At 47.5% G+C, this 16,084-nt stretch overlaps 1 protein-coding gene across 5 annotated transcripts in view; it reads left to right on the top strand.

Annotated features, from left to right (window-relative positions):
- Vps13d (vacuolar protein sorting 13 homolog D) overlaps positions 1 to 16,084 on the top strand; it is a 240,380-nt gene that overhangs the window by 152,597 nt on the left and 71,699 nt on the right. For all 5 annotated transcript variants that reach the window (XM_052718547.1, XM_052718546.1, XM_052718545.1 and 2 more), the window contains 5 exons: positions 1,126 to 1,275; positions 2,173 to 2,269; positions 4,597 to 4,745; positions 12,727 to 12,861; positions 13,920 to 14,087. In XM_052718547.1, the coding sequence (XP_052574507.1) occupies positions 1,126 to 1,275; positions 2,173 to 2,269; positions 4,597 to 4,745; positions 12,727 to 12,861; positions 13,920 to 14,087 (699 nt within the window). The remainder of the gene's footprint in view (positions 1 to 1,125; positions 1,276 to 2,172; positions 2,270 to 4,596; positions 4,746 to 12,726; positions 12,862 to 13,919; positions 14,088 to 16,084) is intronic.

Below are 16,084 nucleotides of genomic sequence, written 5' to 3'. Positions count from 1 at the left end.
TCTCAGGATGTTTTAATAAGTTTATGATTTCCTGTTTCACTGCATTTGTAGCTGTTCTGGGCTGCACATGGCTCAGAGCCTGAGGATTGGACACACCTGATTAGAACTTTAAAATAAATAGAAGAAAGCCCGTGAGATGGCTTGGTCGACAAAGGTGCTTACTGTCAGGTCTGTTGAGAACTGACTTCCACAAGGTGTCCTCTGACCTCCACACACACACACACACACACACACACACACACACACACACACACACACACACACGTAAACAACAACCAGTTGTGTTCTCAGCCTGGTGTATGCAGTGGTGAGCAAGAGACCTGTCTCAAACAAGGCAAGGACTGACACCCAAGGTTGTTCTCTGACCTTCACACATGTGACCACATATACACACCTGCATGCATACACAGGCACAAAGGTTTAAAAAAAGAAAAATTGGAAGAGAGCAGTAAATACAAACAGCAAGGGGGGAAAAAAACCACTGAATGTCTGAAATCCATGAAATTGAATCTATGACTGCAGTAGAAAAAAATTAGTAAAATCAAAAGTTGTCTTTGGGGGCTGGAGAGACAGCTCAGCCTTCAGAGCTCTCGGAGCAGCCAAATCTCTGCTCTCTCTTGTCTTCAAGGAGCTTGGAGTGAGGTAGAAGCATCAACAGCATATCAGTAAGAACCCTAGCCTTGGGCAGGACAGGCCTGGATGCAACCAGTGGAGGTCAGGGCACAACTTGAGAGGATCAGTTCTCTCCTTCCACCACAGGAATACTAGAGATTAAACTCAAGTTTTCAAGCTTGGCATCAAACACCTTTATCTGCTGAGCCATCTTGCTGGCCCTGTTGTTATTTTTGAGACAGGGATTTACTGTGTAGTGCTGTCTGGCCTTAAGTTCTCAGTTCTCCTGCCTCCACTTTCCTAGAGCTGGAATTACGGGTATGTACCACGTTGCCCATTGTCATCACCACTGGTCTTGGATGAGAACGTGTAGGTGTTGTTGCTGTGAGGTGGCAGGATGGCCAGGGGACTCTAAGTAGCCTACATAGTATGAGGCAAAAGGAAAGATAAAAAAATGACAACTAAGCAGCTTGTCTTGTTTGTTTTTGCTTTGCGGGCTTTTTCTGCCCCCAGGTGGACAACCAGCTCATTGGTACGACTCAGCCCTTCATGCTCTATGTGACCCCCCTGAGCAATGAGAATGAGGTCATTGAGACTGGCCCTGCTGTGCAAGTCAATGCGGTGAAGTTCCCCAGTAAGAGTGCGCTGACCAACATCTACAAGGTGGGCTGCCAGGGAGGCTGGGGTGATGGCATGTAGGAGGCACACTTGCTTTCTCATAGCCAGGTTACCGAGCAATCGGCGGCACGGTGTGTGCACGAAGGTGGCTCTCAGGACTGAGTCACGTGTGGCTCTTGTTTGACCACTGAGGGAAGTGTTAGGAGCACCTTTCCTTGACATCCTGTATCCTTAGTTGTGTTTTCAGTGACCTTGTAGCTGAACCTTTGGTAGTACTGAACCCACGGAGGTCAGTCTTCATTCCTGAGTGAAGCAGTATCTTGTAGGCTGCTGTGATCTCTTGTTAAGGGTTGAGTAGTCTGGAGGTACTCCTGAAGCACTATGAGGGACTGACTTGGAGCAGCAGCATGCTATGTGCACTGCTCTCCTTGTTCTATCAGCAGAGAGCTAAAGATGAGAGCCCTCTCTTTCCTAAAGGGTCCCCAGGTAGAAGCCAGCAGTGATCGCAGTAAGCTGCAAAAGTGGGAGCCCTTTTTCTGGTCTTTTGTTACCGATGCTGATGGGACCAAGCTTACCCTCAGCCCTCCACCACAGACACAGTCATGTAGCTGTTGCTCACTGGTGAGGCCCTGGAGACCAAACAGAAGGGTGACCAAGTGTCTACTGAACACTCAGAGTTCTGTTCACTGTAACGAGACAAAGCCAGGTGAGCCACATGTGGTTTATCATTAAATCACACGGGTAAAGAAGACATGAGACAGGGTCTTGCTTTGCTGCCCAGGCTGATCTGGAGCTCCTGGGCTCAAGCAAACCTCTTGCCTCAGCCTCCCTAAGTAGCTAGAACTATAGTGTCACCATGCCTACCACACTGAGGCCTTTTAATGGCACAAATGAAAGCTGCTTCGGCGCTTGTCTATTAACCAGAGTTTCTTTTATCTCTAGCATCTCATGGTCACAGCCCAGAGGTTCACAGTACAAATCGAGGAGAAACTGCTGCTCAAGCTACTGAGTTTCTTTGGCTACGACCAGGCGGAATCAGGTAAAGCTGCACGTTTTACACTTCTGCCTGAGATTTGGTCCACAATGGTATGTTAGTCTGTTTGTAAAGCACAGGTAGTCCCTAGATGCCAACCAAGCTGACTCTGCCTCCTAGCCTGACCTAGCGGGCTCAGGTTTGCGGTTCAGCCGCTCTCTTTGCAAAACCGCTTGTCTGAGTTATGTCCTCAAACCAGGCAGCCCCTAGAGGGTCATAGTATCTTGGAGTGTCTAGCAGCTGGCTAGGAAGCAGCGCACCCTCCTCTGCACTTTGCAGGTTCTGTTTCTCTGCTCTCACATAAGAGAATGATGGCTGTCATTTAGCAGGCCACTTTGTTTATGAAACCCGCTCTGGGCCAAGGGTCAGAAATGCCTTTTTGGTGGTTGCTTTGGTTTAGTTTGAAAAACAAAAACTGGCTAACCTCAATTATTGGCTTTTGACATCCGTGTCTCTGTGCCTTAACGCCATTACAAAGGTTTCTTGTTGCTGTCCTCTGGTCTTTGGAGAGGGAGTCAGGTCACTATCAGAAAGTGTACATCCCCTGCAGAGCTGGAGGGAGAGTTCAACTGTTGTTGCTTTAACTTCCTCCTCACAGCCCTTTCTCCTGCTCTTAGCTGGCTGCTTAGGGCTGCAGCTAAGAAAGGAGCCAGTGGTGCACAACCTTTTAAAAGACTGATTTTGTGTGTGTGTCTGCCTGTGTGTGTCTGCCTGTGTGTGCAGGTGCCTGTGGAGGCCAGAAGAGGGAGTCAGATCCCCTGAAGCTGGAGTCATAGGTGGTTGTGAACTGCCCAATATGGCTGCTGGAAAGTGAACTCAGGTCCTCTAGAAAAGCAGCAAGTGCTCTCAACTGCTAAATCATCTCTCTGGCCACTTGGCTAATTTTGTTTGTTTTGAGACAGCCTGTCTCTGTACTTCATACTCAAGCCATGATCTTCCATGCCTTCGCCTTTTCAAACCTAAACTAAAGAAATGATGGTAAAGAGGCTTTTGTTCTGGTCTGCATTTGTCTACCACGAAGGGTAATGTGTGTGTGTGTGTGTGTGTGTGTAAAATGCTAGAGGGAAAATGTATATACACTCCCACAATGCAACGAAAATAGTTTTGTATTTATACTCTGGATGTAGAATTCAGCTTTGAGATCTTTAACACCACAAATAAAATAGAATGAAGCTTTAAGAGTATTTAGGATTGTCTAGGGATTTTGCTCAGTGGTACAACATGTAGGCAGCTCTTATGAGGCGCTGTGCTGAGCCCTTAGCGCCTCAAAAAGAAAGCAAGTAAGAAAGAGAAGGAGACACGCATTTTGGAGGAAAAGCAAGGCGCCGTCTGTCTAGTGGTATGCTATCCACTTTGGCCTGAGCTCCGGTTTATTTGGAGTCACACAGCCCCCTGAGTACCCAACATCCAGGCAAGCAGGTAGGCATTCTGTGTGGCTCCTTCCCAATAAGATTCCCTTCAGGGTTTCTGGGTCATGCTTTTCTTGTGTTCTTGTGAGTCCCTTTTGGAAATCTCTTCCAGCACTGCCCGGAGGACTCGGACCTTTGTGACGACTGTCAGCCTTGCTTCGCTTTTCTTCCCCTTTCAGTAACCAGTCTGTTTCCTGAATATGGAAGGCTCGTCTCCCTTGGAGCATCCTTCAGCTCTGAGTAGAACTGATAGCAGCTTTGACTGGGAATGTGCTAAGGAGCTGTGAGCATTCTCTCTGGTTTTCCTTTGGAGACACAGGAAGTCAAGGGGAAACGTGCTGCCTGAATGGATGCTGTGCATCTTCCCATGCAAAGAGTGCATTGCTATTCTAGCCCATGCCACTCCTTTGTACTCAGGGGCTGGCCAATAAAAAGTCTGCCTTGACTCTCTGCTTCTGAGACTCGCACTGCTGGGGAGGTGTCCCAGCACTTTCTCAGGAACTGTGTTGTTCATACTATTGCTTATGCTGAGAGTGTCCTCTTTGGTTCAGCTGTACTGCACTCTAGATTCCTATGACCTGGATCATCGGTACTAGTAATGACAGCAATAGTTCTGGAAAGTCTGTGGCCAGCAAGTGAACCAGTGACCTTTGGCTTTCCAGGATGAGGTCTGCTGGGTGGCACAGAGTCACAGGTTAACAGATGAAGATAATCTAATCCTATTTACATTGGATAACCAATGTAAAAGCCCACTTTCATATAGAAATGGCGTCTGGATACTGTATGCACTGCTGAGCCCACAAAAAACTAAGAAAGTGAGATGGCTACATTTTGTTTGTATAGGTTTTTCTGTGAGGTCACACATGTTTGAATCATGATGCCAACAGCTTTTGATTTTGTTTTTTGCTTCTGCCTTTGGCCCAGAGGTGGAAAAATATGATGAAAACATCCATGAAAAGACAGTGGAGCAGGGAGGAACCCCAACTCGGTACTACTTTGAGAATCTCAAGATCAGCATCCCCCAGATCAAGCTAAGTGTTTTCACTTCCAACAAGCTGCCACTGGACCTTAAGGTGAGCTAACAGCTGGTGCGCTCTCAGGGAGTGTGTGTTGACTGTCTCTGTCTGAAATCAGCATCCATGACATTCATTTTGTACCTTTCCTTTTACAGGTGTTCATTAACTCGTGTAATGCTCTTTTTGCTTAGTGTTTGGGGATAAATTTGCTAAAGATCAAGGCATTACTAAATAGGATAAAACAGGATGGTGTAGCATTCATCTGCTCTTTGGAAAGCCTTAGGCTTACCTCAGAGCACTAGAAACCTCTTCCCTCGGCTTTGTCCGAGTTTTAACTGAGACCAAGACAGTCTTTCTTTTGACCGACTGCCCAGGTCTCTCTCGCTCTTTTCTAAGCATCTATTTCTACTGTGATGGCTGTCAGATGGAAGGTCTGCCATCTTCCAGGGAGACTCAGCTATAGGCTTGCTGGGATGTGGCCTTGTACAGCTTCAGGACATAACCCTTCTTTCTACCAACGGTCTTGATCCATGGTTGACAGTTACAACCTCAGTGCCACCTTCATTTTTAGTAAGAATATTTTAAGGAAGGTCGAGGGCTGACATTCAAATCCAAGTCTGTATCATGTCTGGGTTCCCCACTGTGCTGTGCTGCCCACCCTGGGACATAGAAGAGGATGTTGTTAGATGGCGCCTCCTCAGTGGTGTCCTTGCTAGGTAGGTAGGGAAGCTGAAGTCCGTGTATGTTTTCTCATCCTGTATAGCAGCTAGGTGATGCCAGAGCAGGATGGGGCAGGCGGTTATTCAGATGCCTTTCCTTCCTTTGACTCTACCTGCTCAGGCTGGCAGCTATTGCCTCTGGTTCTTCCTTGTGAAGTGCTTGAAGACAGTTGTCCAACCCTCCCTCTTTCCACCACACTCAGTTTCCGTACAGGCCTGTGCTGCCTTCTCTCGAGATCTAGGATGGCCGCTGTGTGTCTACAGAGGACCATCTACATGGCTGATGGGTTCAGTGCTGGTTCAGATGCCTGTGCAGGTTAGGCTGCAGGGTCTGCCTGGTGGTGCAGGGGGCCTTCAACCCAGAGCACAGCTGCATGAGGAGGGGGCAGCACAGCCCCACTGCAGCCCATTGCTCTGGGTGGGGAGTGTGAGTCCAGTGCTGCTTAGTGTTCAGGTTTTTATTTATTTTTCTCCATTACTTTTTTTTTATAATTTGATTTAATTTTACATATCAGCCACGGATTCCGCTGTCCTCTCTCCTCCCGCCCCCCCCCCCCCAGCCCACCCTCCATTCCCATCTCCTCCAGGGCAAGGACTCCCCTGGGGATTCAGCTCAACCTGGTAGATTCAGTCCAGGCAGGTCCAGTCCCCTCCTCCTAGACTGAGCAAAGTGTCCCAGCATAGCCCCAGGTTCCAAACAAGCAGCTCATGCACTGAGGACAGGCCCCAGTCCCACTGCCTGGGGGCCTCCCAAACAGTTCAAGCTAATCAACTGTCTCACTTATCTAGAAGGCCTGATCCAGTTGGGGGCTCCTCAGCTATTGTTTCATAGTTCATGTGTTTCCACTAGGTTGGCTATTTGTCCTGTGCTTTTTCCAATCTTGATCTCAACAATTCTCGCTCATACAATTCCTCCTCTTTCTCGCCAATTGGACTCCTGGAGCTCCACCTGGGGCCTGGCCATGGATCTCTGCATCCGTTTCCATCAGTCATTGGATGAGATTTCTAGCACGACAGTTAGGGTGTTTGGCCATCCTATCACCAGAGTAGGTCAGTTCGGGCTTTCTCTCAACCATTGCCAGTAGTCTATTGTGGAGGTATCTTTGTGGATTTCTGGGGACAGCTTGAAATCTGCGTTTTCATATGGAATCTCCTGATTTTTAAATGTTGGCAACCAGTTCACATTTTTAAAACAACAACAAAAAGCCAGCCTTGTGGACCTGACAGACCACATGTGTGGGCCTCATGTGCCACAGCCTGCCAGCCCCCACCTTCTAAACAGACCTGCAGGTGATGAGACAGCTGTCTGCTCAGCCTCAGATTCTAGAAGAGGCTGGGATAGAGGTGACGGCTTCAGTGAATGCAGACAGGGGAGGGCCAGCCAGGTCAGGGGCAGCATCCTGGGAAGAGTGATGCAGCACCTTCTCTTCTCACTGCCCTGCTGCTTAGGCTGCCCTAATGTGTTTCCCAGGAGGCTGGAGATGCTTGTAATTAGCCAGGGAGTGAGGGGAAAACCATGGGAAAACTACTGTCTTGCTAATATCCACAAGTATCCACTTGACTTTTGTGACCCTTGGAATGGGTTTGTTTGATAAAGTCTGTTCCCCCAGAACACTTGGCTCTCACCCAGCAAACCAATGCTAAGCATTTCCTGCAAGTGGAAGACTTCTTGATTTAAAATCATCTCGTTAAAGAGCACAGACCCCCAGTATTCCTCTCAGAGTACTCCCAGCAGAAGTGCCTGGTTCCCAGTCCTGTGGTACCGATGCCATGTGTGCTCTGCAGTCCTGAGGTGCCGATGCCATCCATGTGTGCTCTACTGTCCTGGGGTACCGATGCCATCCATGTGTGCTCTGCAGTCCTGGGGTGCCGATGCCATCCATGTGTGCTCTGCAGTCCTGGGGTACCGATGCCATCCATGTGTGCTCTACTGTCCTGGGGTGCCGATGCCATCCATGTGTGCTCTGCAGTCCTGGGGTACCGATGCCATCCATGTGTGCTCTGCAGTCCTGGGGTGCCGACGCCATGTGTGCTCTGCAGTCCTGGGGTACCGATGCCATCCATGTGTGCTCTGCAGTCCTGGGGTACCGATGCCATGTGTGCTCTGCAGTCCTGGGGTGCCGATGCCATCCATGTGTGCTCTGCAGTCCTGGGGTACCGATGCCATCCATGTGTGCTCTGCAGTCCTGGGGTACCGATGCCATCCATGGGTGCTCTGCAGTCCTGGGTACCAATGCCATAGGTGCTTTGCAGCTCTACTGGTGGTGTGTATGCTCTGCTGAAATGAGCTGTCCTTCGTGTTGACTGTCTTCTTGGCACTCTATTGGAGGACCATTTCCAGAGCACTATTCAGCAGATGCCATGGCATACCTATGTTTCAGGCAGGGTGTTGGGAATTGGGACTTCAGAGTTGAGCTCTGGGCTTGAGGAAGTCACCATGTTAGCATACCTTGAGTGTTCCTCCTGGAGTCTGGGACTCCTAAGATAATATCATTTATGCAGAGTTTCCTAACAGAGTAACAGCCCTTTATTAGGAGCTCTTAGGAAGGGCAATATGCTCTTTCTGATGAATATGGAATTACTAAAAACATGTGCTTAGGAAATGAAGCCTTCTCCCTGAACAGCAGCCACAGGAGTCTGACTAAAAGGTAAGCCTGTCTTAGTATTGAAGGAACAATTGCCTCCATTCTCTGGATTCCCAGGCAGGAGTGAGGCTGTCAGAAATCTCAGAGGGAGGCCTTTTCAGGTTTACACTGAGGTACATTGTTGCTAGATACAGTGTCTGTCTGGTGACTCAGAGGCATCCACACTGTCCGGGTGACTCTTCGCTGAATTCATGACTGACAGAAGAAGGGAAGCCAGTATTCCATTTCATAGAACAAGAACACAGCTGCCCTCCCTTCTACTCATGCTCTGCGTGGAGTTTGCATGTTAGAGATGCCATGTCGTAGTGAAAAACCAGGTAGCTTTTATATAGGGGTTTCCCCAGCTCCTTTAAAGATCAAAAGATACCAGGGGGTCTTTAAAAGGTTTCAAAAGGTGGCCTAGAGCAGGCTTTTTCCATTTAGAGCATTGGGGTATAACAAAAGAAGGACCTTAATTGAGCAATCTAGTTTGGAAGAAAACCCACACTTTAATGGTCAGAGAGCGAGCGGGTGGGGGTATGGGGGGATTTCAAACAAAGACACTATTTAAAAAGCCTAAAACTGTCTTCTCAAAGGCTTGAAATAATTTGTTGGGAAACTTCAGACCCTTTACTTTTTCCCTCCCCTCCCTAAATAAAAACCAGATTTGTTAAAAGGAAAAAAGATCCAGTATTGTTAATTGTGTTTCAGAAAGTGCCAGAGAGGGAAGTAACCCCGTAGCTTTAAACACTGTCCCCAAAGGGAAATCGGCAAATACCCCGCTTCACATAAACAGTCTCTATGTGCCATAAATAAACCTTTAGAGAATGAATTCCAGACAGTTTTGTTTAGTGTGGGATAAACTGAAAAAAGGAAAGGACAAGGCCCAGGGACTAGCTGTGATCTGAGGTCTCGTGGACAGGTATTTCTTTCAACTGGGCTCCCCGTCTCTGGAAGACTTCAGCCACTTTGTCTGGGAGGTGGGAGTGGACTGTTTCCTATTTTATTAAGAACTTATGAGCACAGAGTTGTTTTCTCCAGAATCCATTTTACAACAGGAAACTGCTACTTGAGTAAATAAGCGTCAGTGCCACGTCCTACTGTATGTGACCAGTCACTCAGTTCATCTGGGGGGAGCAATCCTGTTTGGCCCTCTTCTCCTGTGTCTTCTCCTTCCACTGACCACATCAGCCTGAAGGTGGCAGAGGAGTTCATGCCTACAGGCTAGCCCTGGCCTTTGCAAAAGGGACCCACCCGGGCAGTAAATGACTAGGTGAAGACAGTTTCACTCCAGGTTGGATGCTTCTGGGTTCCGGGCCGGATGGGGCCTGTTGTGAGGCCTTGGTAGCCTGGTAGAGGTCAAAGGTCCTTGCAGCAGTGTACCAGTCTTCTTTAATGTTAGGTCTCAGTGAGGAAGTTGCTATTTTTGTTTTGTTTTGTTTTTAAGCTTTCTGCCTTTAGCTTTTTTTTTAACACTTCCTCTTCTCTGAGAAGAAAGTAACACTACGAGCTGCATGGTGAGGCCGTGTGCCCACACTTGAGTCCCTTCACACTCAGCTGCCCTGGTGAGGTCATGTGCCCACACTTGAGTCCCTTCACACTCAGCTGCACTGGTGAGGTCATGTGCCCACACTTGAGTCCCTTCACACTCAGCTGCACTGGTGAGGTCATGTGCCCACACTTGAGTCCCTTCACACTCAGCTGCACTGGTGAGGTCATGTGCCCACACTTGAGTCCCTTCACACTCAGCTGCACTGGTGAGGTCATGTGCCCACACTTGAGTCCCTTCACACTCAGCTGCCCTGGTGAGGCCGTGTGCCCACACTTGAGTCCCTTTCACAGCATGCTTGGCCTGAGGCTGGGAATAAAGGAATTAAGCTGGCTGACTCCAGTTTCTCTGTCAGTGAAATGGGACATTTAGACACACTCTCTTTCATGCCCACTCACTCTTTGGTGGGGGGTGGCTGACTGAATGGCAGAGAGTTTTGAGAAGAAATAGTGAATCTCTCTGGCCTGTGTGCTTTCTACCAAATAGGTAGCTGCTATTAAAAACCACACATTCAAGTCTGGGACCTGCTCATGGCTAGTCTTGTGACTTAGCATATCTTCAGTTTGGGTGGGAAGGTGGGGTTAGGCTGGCCTTGAATTTAGTCTGAATCCCAGACTAGTTTTAAACCTGGCAATCTTCCTGCCTCAGCCTCCCAAGTGCTAGAATTAGAGGTGTGTACCACCATACTGGTAACTTAAGGATGTTCTCAGTCCCTGAAGTTCTTCCTTCTGATGTTATCAGTGACATCCCATGGTACCAGACCAGTGTTCTTTCTCTGTCTCTGTCTCTGTCTGGTCCTCTGCTGTGTGGTATTTGACTCTGTGTTCATGCCGCATCTCTTCTGGCCCTCCTTCCTCTATCGTTTCTTCTTGGCCTTTTTTGGTGGTTGTTCCTTTGTTTTTGTGTTTGTTCTTCTCCACGTTAGCGCCAGGTTCATTCTATGAACTGTCCGGTCCTTCTCCACGTTAGCCTCAGGTTCATTCTAGGAACTGTCCGGTCCTTCTCCACGTTAGCACCAGGTTCATTCTATGAACTGTCCGGTCCTTCTCCACGTTAGCACCAGGTTCATTCTATGAACTGTCCGGTCCTAGCACTTGTCCAGGTTTCTTTCAGGTTATTGGTCTTTTATCTCTTCTCATTTTACAAATTATAAAAGTCTTGTCTTTGGAAGTAACAAATGTTTTTCAGGGCTTAATTTTTATTTGGCTATGTGTGTTCACACCTATGTGTGTGTACAGTCTAGAAGACAACCTTAAGTATTGTTCCTCAAGAGCTGTTCACCTTGTGTTTTGAGATAAGATCTCACTGACCTGGGCCTTGCCGACGAGGGTAGGCTGCCTGGCCAGCAAGTCCCAGGGATCTGCCTCTCTCTGCGCCCTCCCTTCCCCGCTGTGATTACAAGTATAAACCACCATGCCTAGTGTGTGTGTGTGTGTGTGTGTGTGTGTGTGTGTGTGTGTGTGTGTAAGAGAGAGGGAGAGAATCAAACATGATGTGAAACTTACCTTTCCTCAGTTGACCTATGGGTCATAATCCTGAGGACATTGCAGGATTTTGTGGAAGGGTTTTTTGTTTTGTTTTGTTTTGTTTTTTCTTCAAAATTTATAGTGGACAGTACCCAAGATAGTCCTCAAGGAAAAAAGGGAATTCAGAGCACTCACAGATCATTACAGGACCACAGCAGTTAAAATGGCAGCACTGTGGTGGGCAGTAACAGCCACGTGACCATCACTGCAATAGGAAGAGGCCATGTGTTAGGTACTGCTTAGACAGATACTGTCCAGAAAGGTGCGTGTGGATCTCTGGTCACATAAGAAGCAAGCTTGCGGAGTCACTGTCCGAGTGTGAACAATAAAGCAGATATGTATACTGAGGTTCAACGTGCTCATTCTTTACAAGCCAGCAGCAGTTCTACTCCTAGACACGTACCTAAAAAAAATAGATAAATAAAATGCATACGCATTCACCTAAAATGAATGTCTATGCATGTCATAGCTGCTTCACTCATAACAGCAAAAGATTTTCAATGCCTGGGTGTGGCAGTGCACACCTTTGATTTTAGCACTCTGTAGGCAAAGACAGGAGGATCTCTGTGAGTCTGAGATGAGTTGGGGCTACATAAAAGTTGCAGGCCAGGCAGGGTGACATAGAGAACCCTCTTGTCTCAAGACAAAACAAAACCCAGCTTTCCACCAATACTAATGATTAAATGGGATGTTACTTGTGTGATATAATATTATATAAAAATGAAAATTAATAAGATACAGCTATATGCCATAGCCTAGTGAAAATACAACAAAGTACTTATTAACAAATCTATTTATGTAAAATGCAAATCAGAAAAACCCAATCTGTGGAGGGAGGAAGGATTGTCTGTGCTAGGGGCAGGTCTGTTTTCAAGGCAGAAACAATAATGCATTTTCCTACCTGGGCACTGGAGAGATGGCTTAATGGTTGTAAGCAAGAAGACTGGAGTTGTGATCCTTAGAACCCCACATAAAATGCTGAGTAGTCTTACCACCCTTCCTGCATGCAGTTCTGGTTTTGGAAAGCAGAGAGGAGATCCCTGGAGCAAGCTGGCTACTAAGACTGGCTATACAGGAGCTCTGGGTTTGATGGAGAGACCCTGCCTCAAAAGAAGAAGGTGGAAGAGAGTCAAAATTTCAAACATCAGCTTTGCATTTCAACACATACATGCTCGCACATGTGCACACTCTTGTGCACATAACCATGCACATACACACATGCATGCACACCACCCAGGAACATGCAAGTGAAGATAAGAGGCAGAAACAATAAGAAAAAAGAAAACAAATAAAGTGTTGTGTGTGATGCTCCACTGTTCCTGTGCAGTGTTGTGTTAGTCAAAAAGGAGAGCTTGGCAAACACAGGTTCCAAACAGACCAGAAGGAATTCTACTGTGAGGCTGACAGTGTTTGCTGCTGTAATGCTGAGATGTGTGTGACTTTGGGTAATAGATTTGTATGTCTTTTTTTCTGTGATATTTTACTTTTATAATTATAAGGGAAATCCATATGTCTAAATGTTAATCCATAAGTCATAGTTCGTCATGGATTCTAGAATTATAGCACCCCAGAAAATCATCCTGTGTCTGAAATCTGTAATTTCCTTTCTTAACTAACTAGGCCCTGAAAAGCACCCTGGGATTCCCACTCATTCGGTTTGAAGATGCTGTGATCAATTTGGACCCATTCACTCGGGTGCACCCCTATGAGACCAAGGAGTTCATCATCAATGACATCCTCAAGCACTTCCAGGAGGTGTGCATGCAGATAAGGAGGAGTGGAGTGTGGCAGGGACAGCCAGGGCCAAGCAGCTTTGTTTTGGATGTTGGGAATCTTATTACTAAGATGTCACTACCAAGACATGTCACAGCTCTGCTGTGTTGTGGGTCAGGTCATGCTCCCTGCCTCCCATAGATATCCTGAGAATCCCAAATTGACTTGCAAGCTGTTTGTCTTGTTCTTCAGGGCCAGTCCCAGGGGCTTCCCTAGGTTAGTCACAGCTCTTAGTGGTTTAGTTGATGCTTCAATAACAACACAGAGTACTATGAACTCTTTATGTACCAGGCATGGCCTCCTTTCAACAACCACACCACTGTTCTTACTGCCTCTGAGATCTTGACCTTGAGTTGAACTTGACTTTTTTTTTTTAAACCAAACTGGACATTTTCCATTTTGCATTATTTAATCTAGACTGCACAGCCCCAAATATAGAGCCTTTAATGGATTATCATATCATGCAGAATTTCTTAGTTTCCACAGTCAAAGCTTACTCATTTCCTTCCCTATCTGGAGATATTTCCCCCTCTACCTCTAGGGAAGTACACAAGCAGGTACTCCTGAAATCAGGCATCAGGCAGGCAAAGGGTCCGAGGATGGTTTGCCTGCCCAGACGGGCACTCCCTCTCCTCGAATGTTCCAGCTGTGTGCACTCCAGAACTGCCTCTCCTGCTCCTGCCTGATTTCAGGAGAGTATGATGCTTGTTCACTAAAAATCCCCAAAGAACCTTTCCAGTCTCACAGCTGCTTTTAGTCTCCTAACTGGCCTTGAAGCATATTTTTTTTAAGTGTATTGAAAACAGTCCCCAGTGTGTGTGTGTGTGTGTGTGTGTGTGTGTGTGTGTGTGTGTGTGTGTGTGTGTGTGTGTGTGTGTGTTGGGTGAAGTTTAGGGTCATTCATGAGAGCACAGGAGGTCATTGGTGGGTGATGAAGATTGAAAAAGTCATTGTTGACAGTACTGGAGGAGAGAGATCCTTAACCGCTTCTTGGGGACACTGGTACTGACATGGCTTTCCTCCCCAATTCCATCCCACAGGAACTCCTCAGCCAGGCAGCTCGGATCCTAGGATCAGTGGACTTCCTCGGCAATCCCATGGGCCTTTTGAATGATGTTTCTGAAGGGGTCACTGGACTGATAAAGTATGGAAATGTCGGGGGCCTCATAAGAAATGTTACCCATGGAGTGTCAAACTCTGCTGCCAAGGTAAGAGAATGGCAACGAGATAGTGTGATTAGCCTCAAGAGGCCTCTGTGTCACTGGAGTTCCATTGGTGGTTAGCTGGCCTGGATAAGCTGTGATCACACCCTCTCCTTCCTTGCTGAAATCCTTTGCCTTCCCTCTGCTGTGGAGGTCTGCCAGCAGGGCCAGTGAGCATGCTCCAAATCATCTTTCTTTCCCCTGTCCTGACTCTGCAGCTTGCCTGGTCAGTACAGTAGTCTCCTGACCTCTGGGCTTTGTGTATCCTTCCCAACACCAACAGAATGAACTAGTTTTTTGTAAACATGAAATTGAGGGTTTGAGGATGTGACTCAGTGGTAGGACCCTTAACTGAGCATGCCCAAGGCCTTGGGCACCATCCTTGCTACAAAGTAAACCCCCCAAACCAAACAGTATGAATTGAGCTGTGCCTTCTACCTGGGATTTACCAACTAATCCCCACAACTCCATGGAAAGTCTGAGCTAATGGGCTCCAGTAGCACAGAGGGAGGCCCTGAAAGCCATGTAAACCTAGCTGTGGGAGGACAATGGGCTGTTCTCCTGTATCTTGTAGCCCAGTGACCTCTTGGTTCCCTGGCACCTTGCTTGGTGGCCATATGATGGTCTACTGGTGGTATTCAGCAGTGCTTCTGTGTGTGAAGGTGGCTGAGTGCAGCAGCTGTTCCGTGGCGTATGCAAGTTGTCTGGGAGCTCATCTTGTTCCCAGAGAGCCTGTTTCCCGGGTTCCTCTCTGCTCCACCATCTGTTCATGTGGACACTGTCCTGTCAGTCAGGAAGGGAACCTGAGGAAGCACTTCCTATGGGCCTGACTCCTGTGAGGCCCAGGGCTGCTGGGAAGAAAAGTGCCTCTGGCAGGGCACCCCCCCACCCCCTACCTCACTCCATGCTGTAGAGCAGGTGAAAGGTGCAGTTGAATCATTTTTCTGTTTTGTATGTGGTCCTGTTCGTAAGGTATACAGGGCAGGGAATGGGTGTCTTTTCAAGAGTGTCACCAGGGAGGACAGTTTTCCTCAGATGAGTGTCTCTGAGGCTGTGGTGTTACTCGGTCAGAGCAAAAGTGTTTGCCTTGTGGTTCACCACAAAGAAATCTTGCTTTCGGAAGAAGAGAAAGAAGGAAAAGGAAGAGAATTTTTTAGAGTACAACTTGGAAGTAGGTAAAGTCAGAGCCAGGGTCTGAAAGGCAGTACGCATCTCTTCAGAGTCTTTCTCAGGCTGCTCTCTCGACCATGTACATTACAATCTCTTACAGCTCAACTTCCAAGCCTGGACTCCATGTCAGCAGATATCCTGCAACTTTCCATTGTAAACACTCTGCTTAAAGCTTTTTATTAAGTTTTATTGATTATCATACTTTATAGTGTCATCGCTTTTGTGTGAGGGGCTTTCCAGGGCCAGGGTCGCTTGACTGCAAACCTTGTTAACTGTGTCAGCATATTTCATGAGTTTCTTCTTGTCTTCAGTAAGTGGAACAGTGTTGGAGTCACAGGCTACTGAGGGAAATTGCTTTCTAATTTATTTTGATGAGCCCTGGATTTGTTACTGAAAAATTAAGTCCATCTAGGTGCAAGACAAGAAAACTCCCACTTGACATGGGCCGGTCTGTCTGCTGACACCAGGCCAGACCATCTTTGATGTTGCTGTATGTGTGGCTGCGTTAAAGCTCTCTGTCCTCTTGTGGGTCTGGGGGTTGAAACCAGACCTTCAGGGTTGCCGTGCTGAGCTGTTTTGTCTGCTTCTCGGCATACCTGAGGGAGTTTAAGGAAGTACAGAGGGCACACTGTGGGGCGTATTTAGAGTGCTGAGTTCCAGTGAGGAAGAGGGCAGAAGGTGACCCTGCCCCTCACTGAGTCACCGGCAGCCACCCCGCTTTGCTCTGGTGTTGAAGTCAGTTTGTTTGTTATGATTTTGACAGAGGGCTGGTAGTTCCGTGGCATTCTTGATGCCAACAGCACTGACAGGGAAAGGTGCTGGTGTCGGGACCG

Source organism: Peromyscus californicus, unplaced genomic scaffold (genome assembly GCF_007827085.1).
Source record: "Peromyscus californicus insignis strain IS unplaced genomic scaffold, ASM782708v3 Scaffold_5__1_contigs__length_169319896, whole genome shotgun sequence".
Classification (NCBI taxonomy): Eukaryota; Metazoa; Chordata; class Mammalia; order Rodentia; family Cricetidae; genus Peromyscus; species Peromyscus californicus.
Note: the sequence above shows the minus strand (reverse complement) of the source record. Positions and strands in the feature narration are given on the sequence as shown.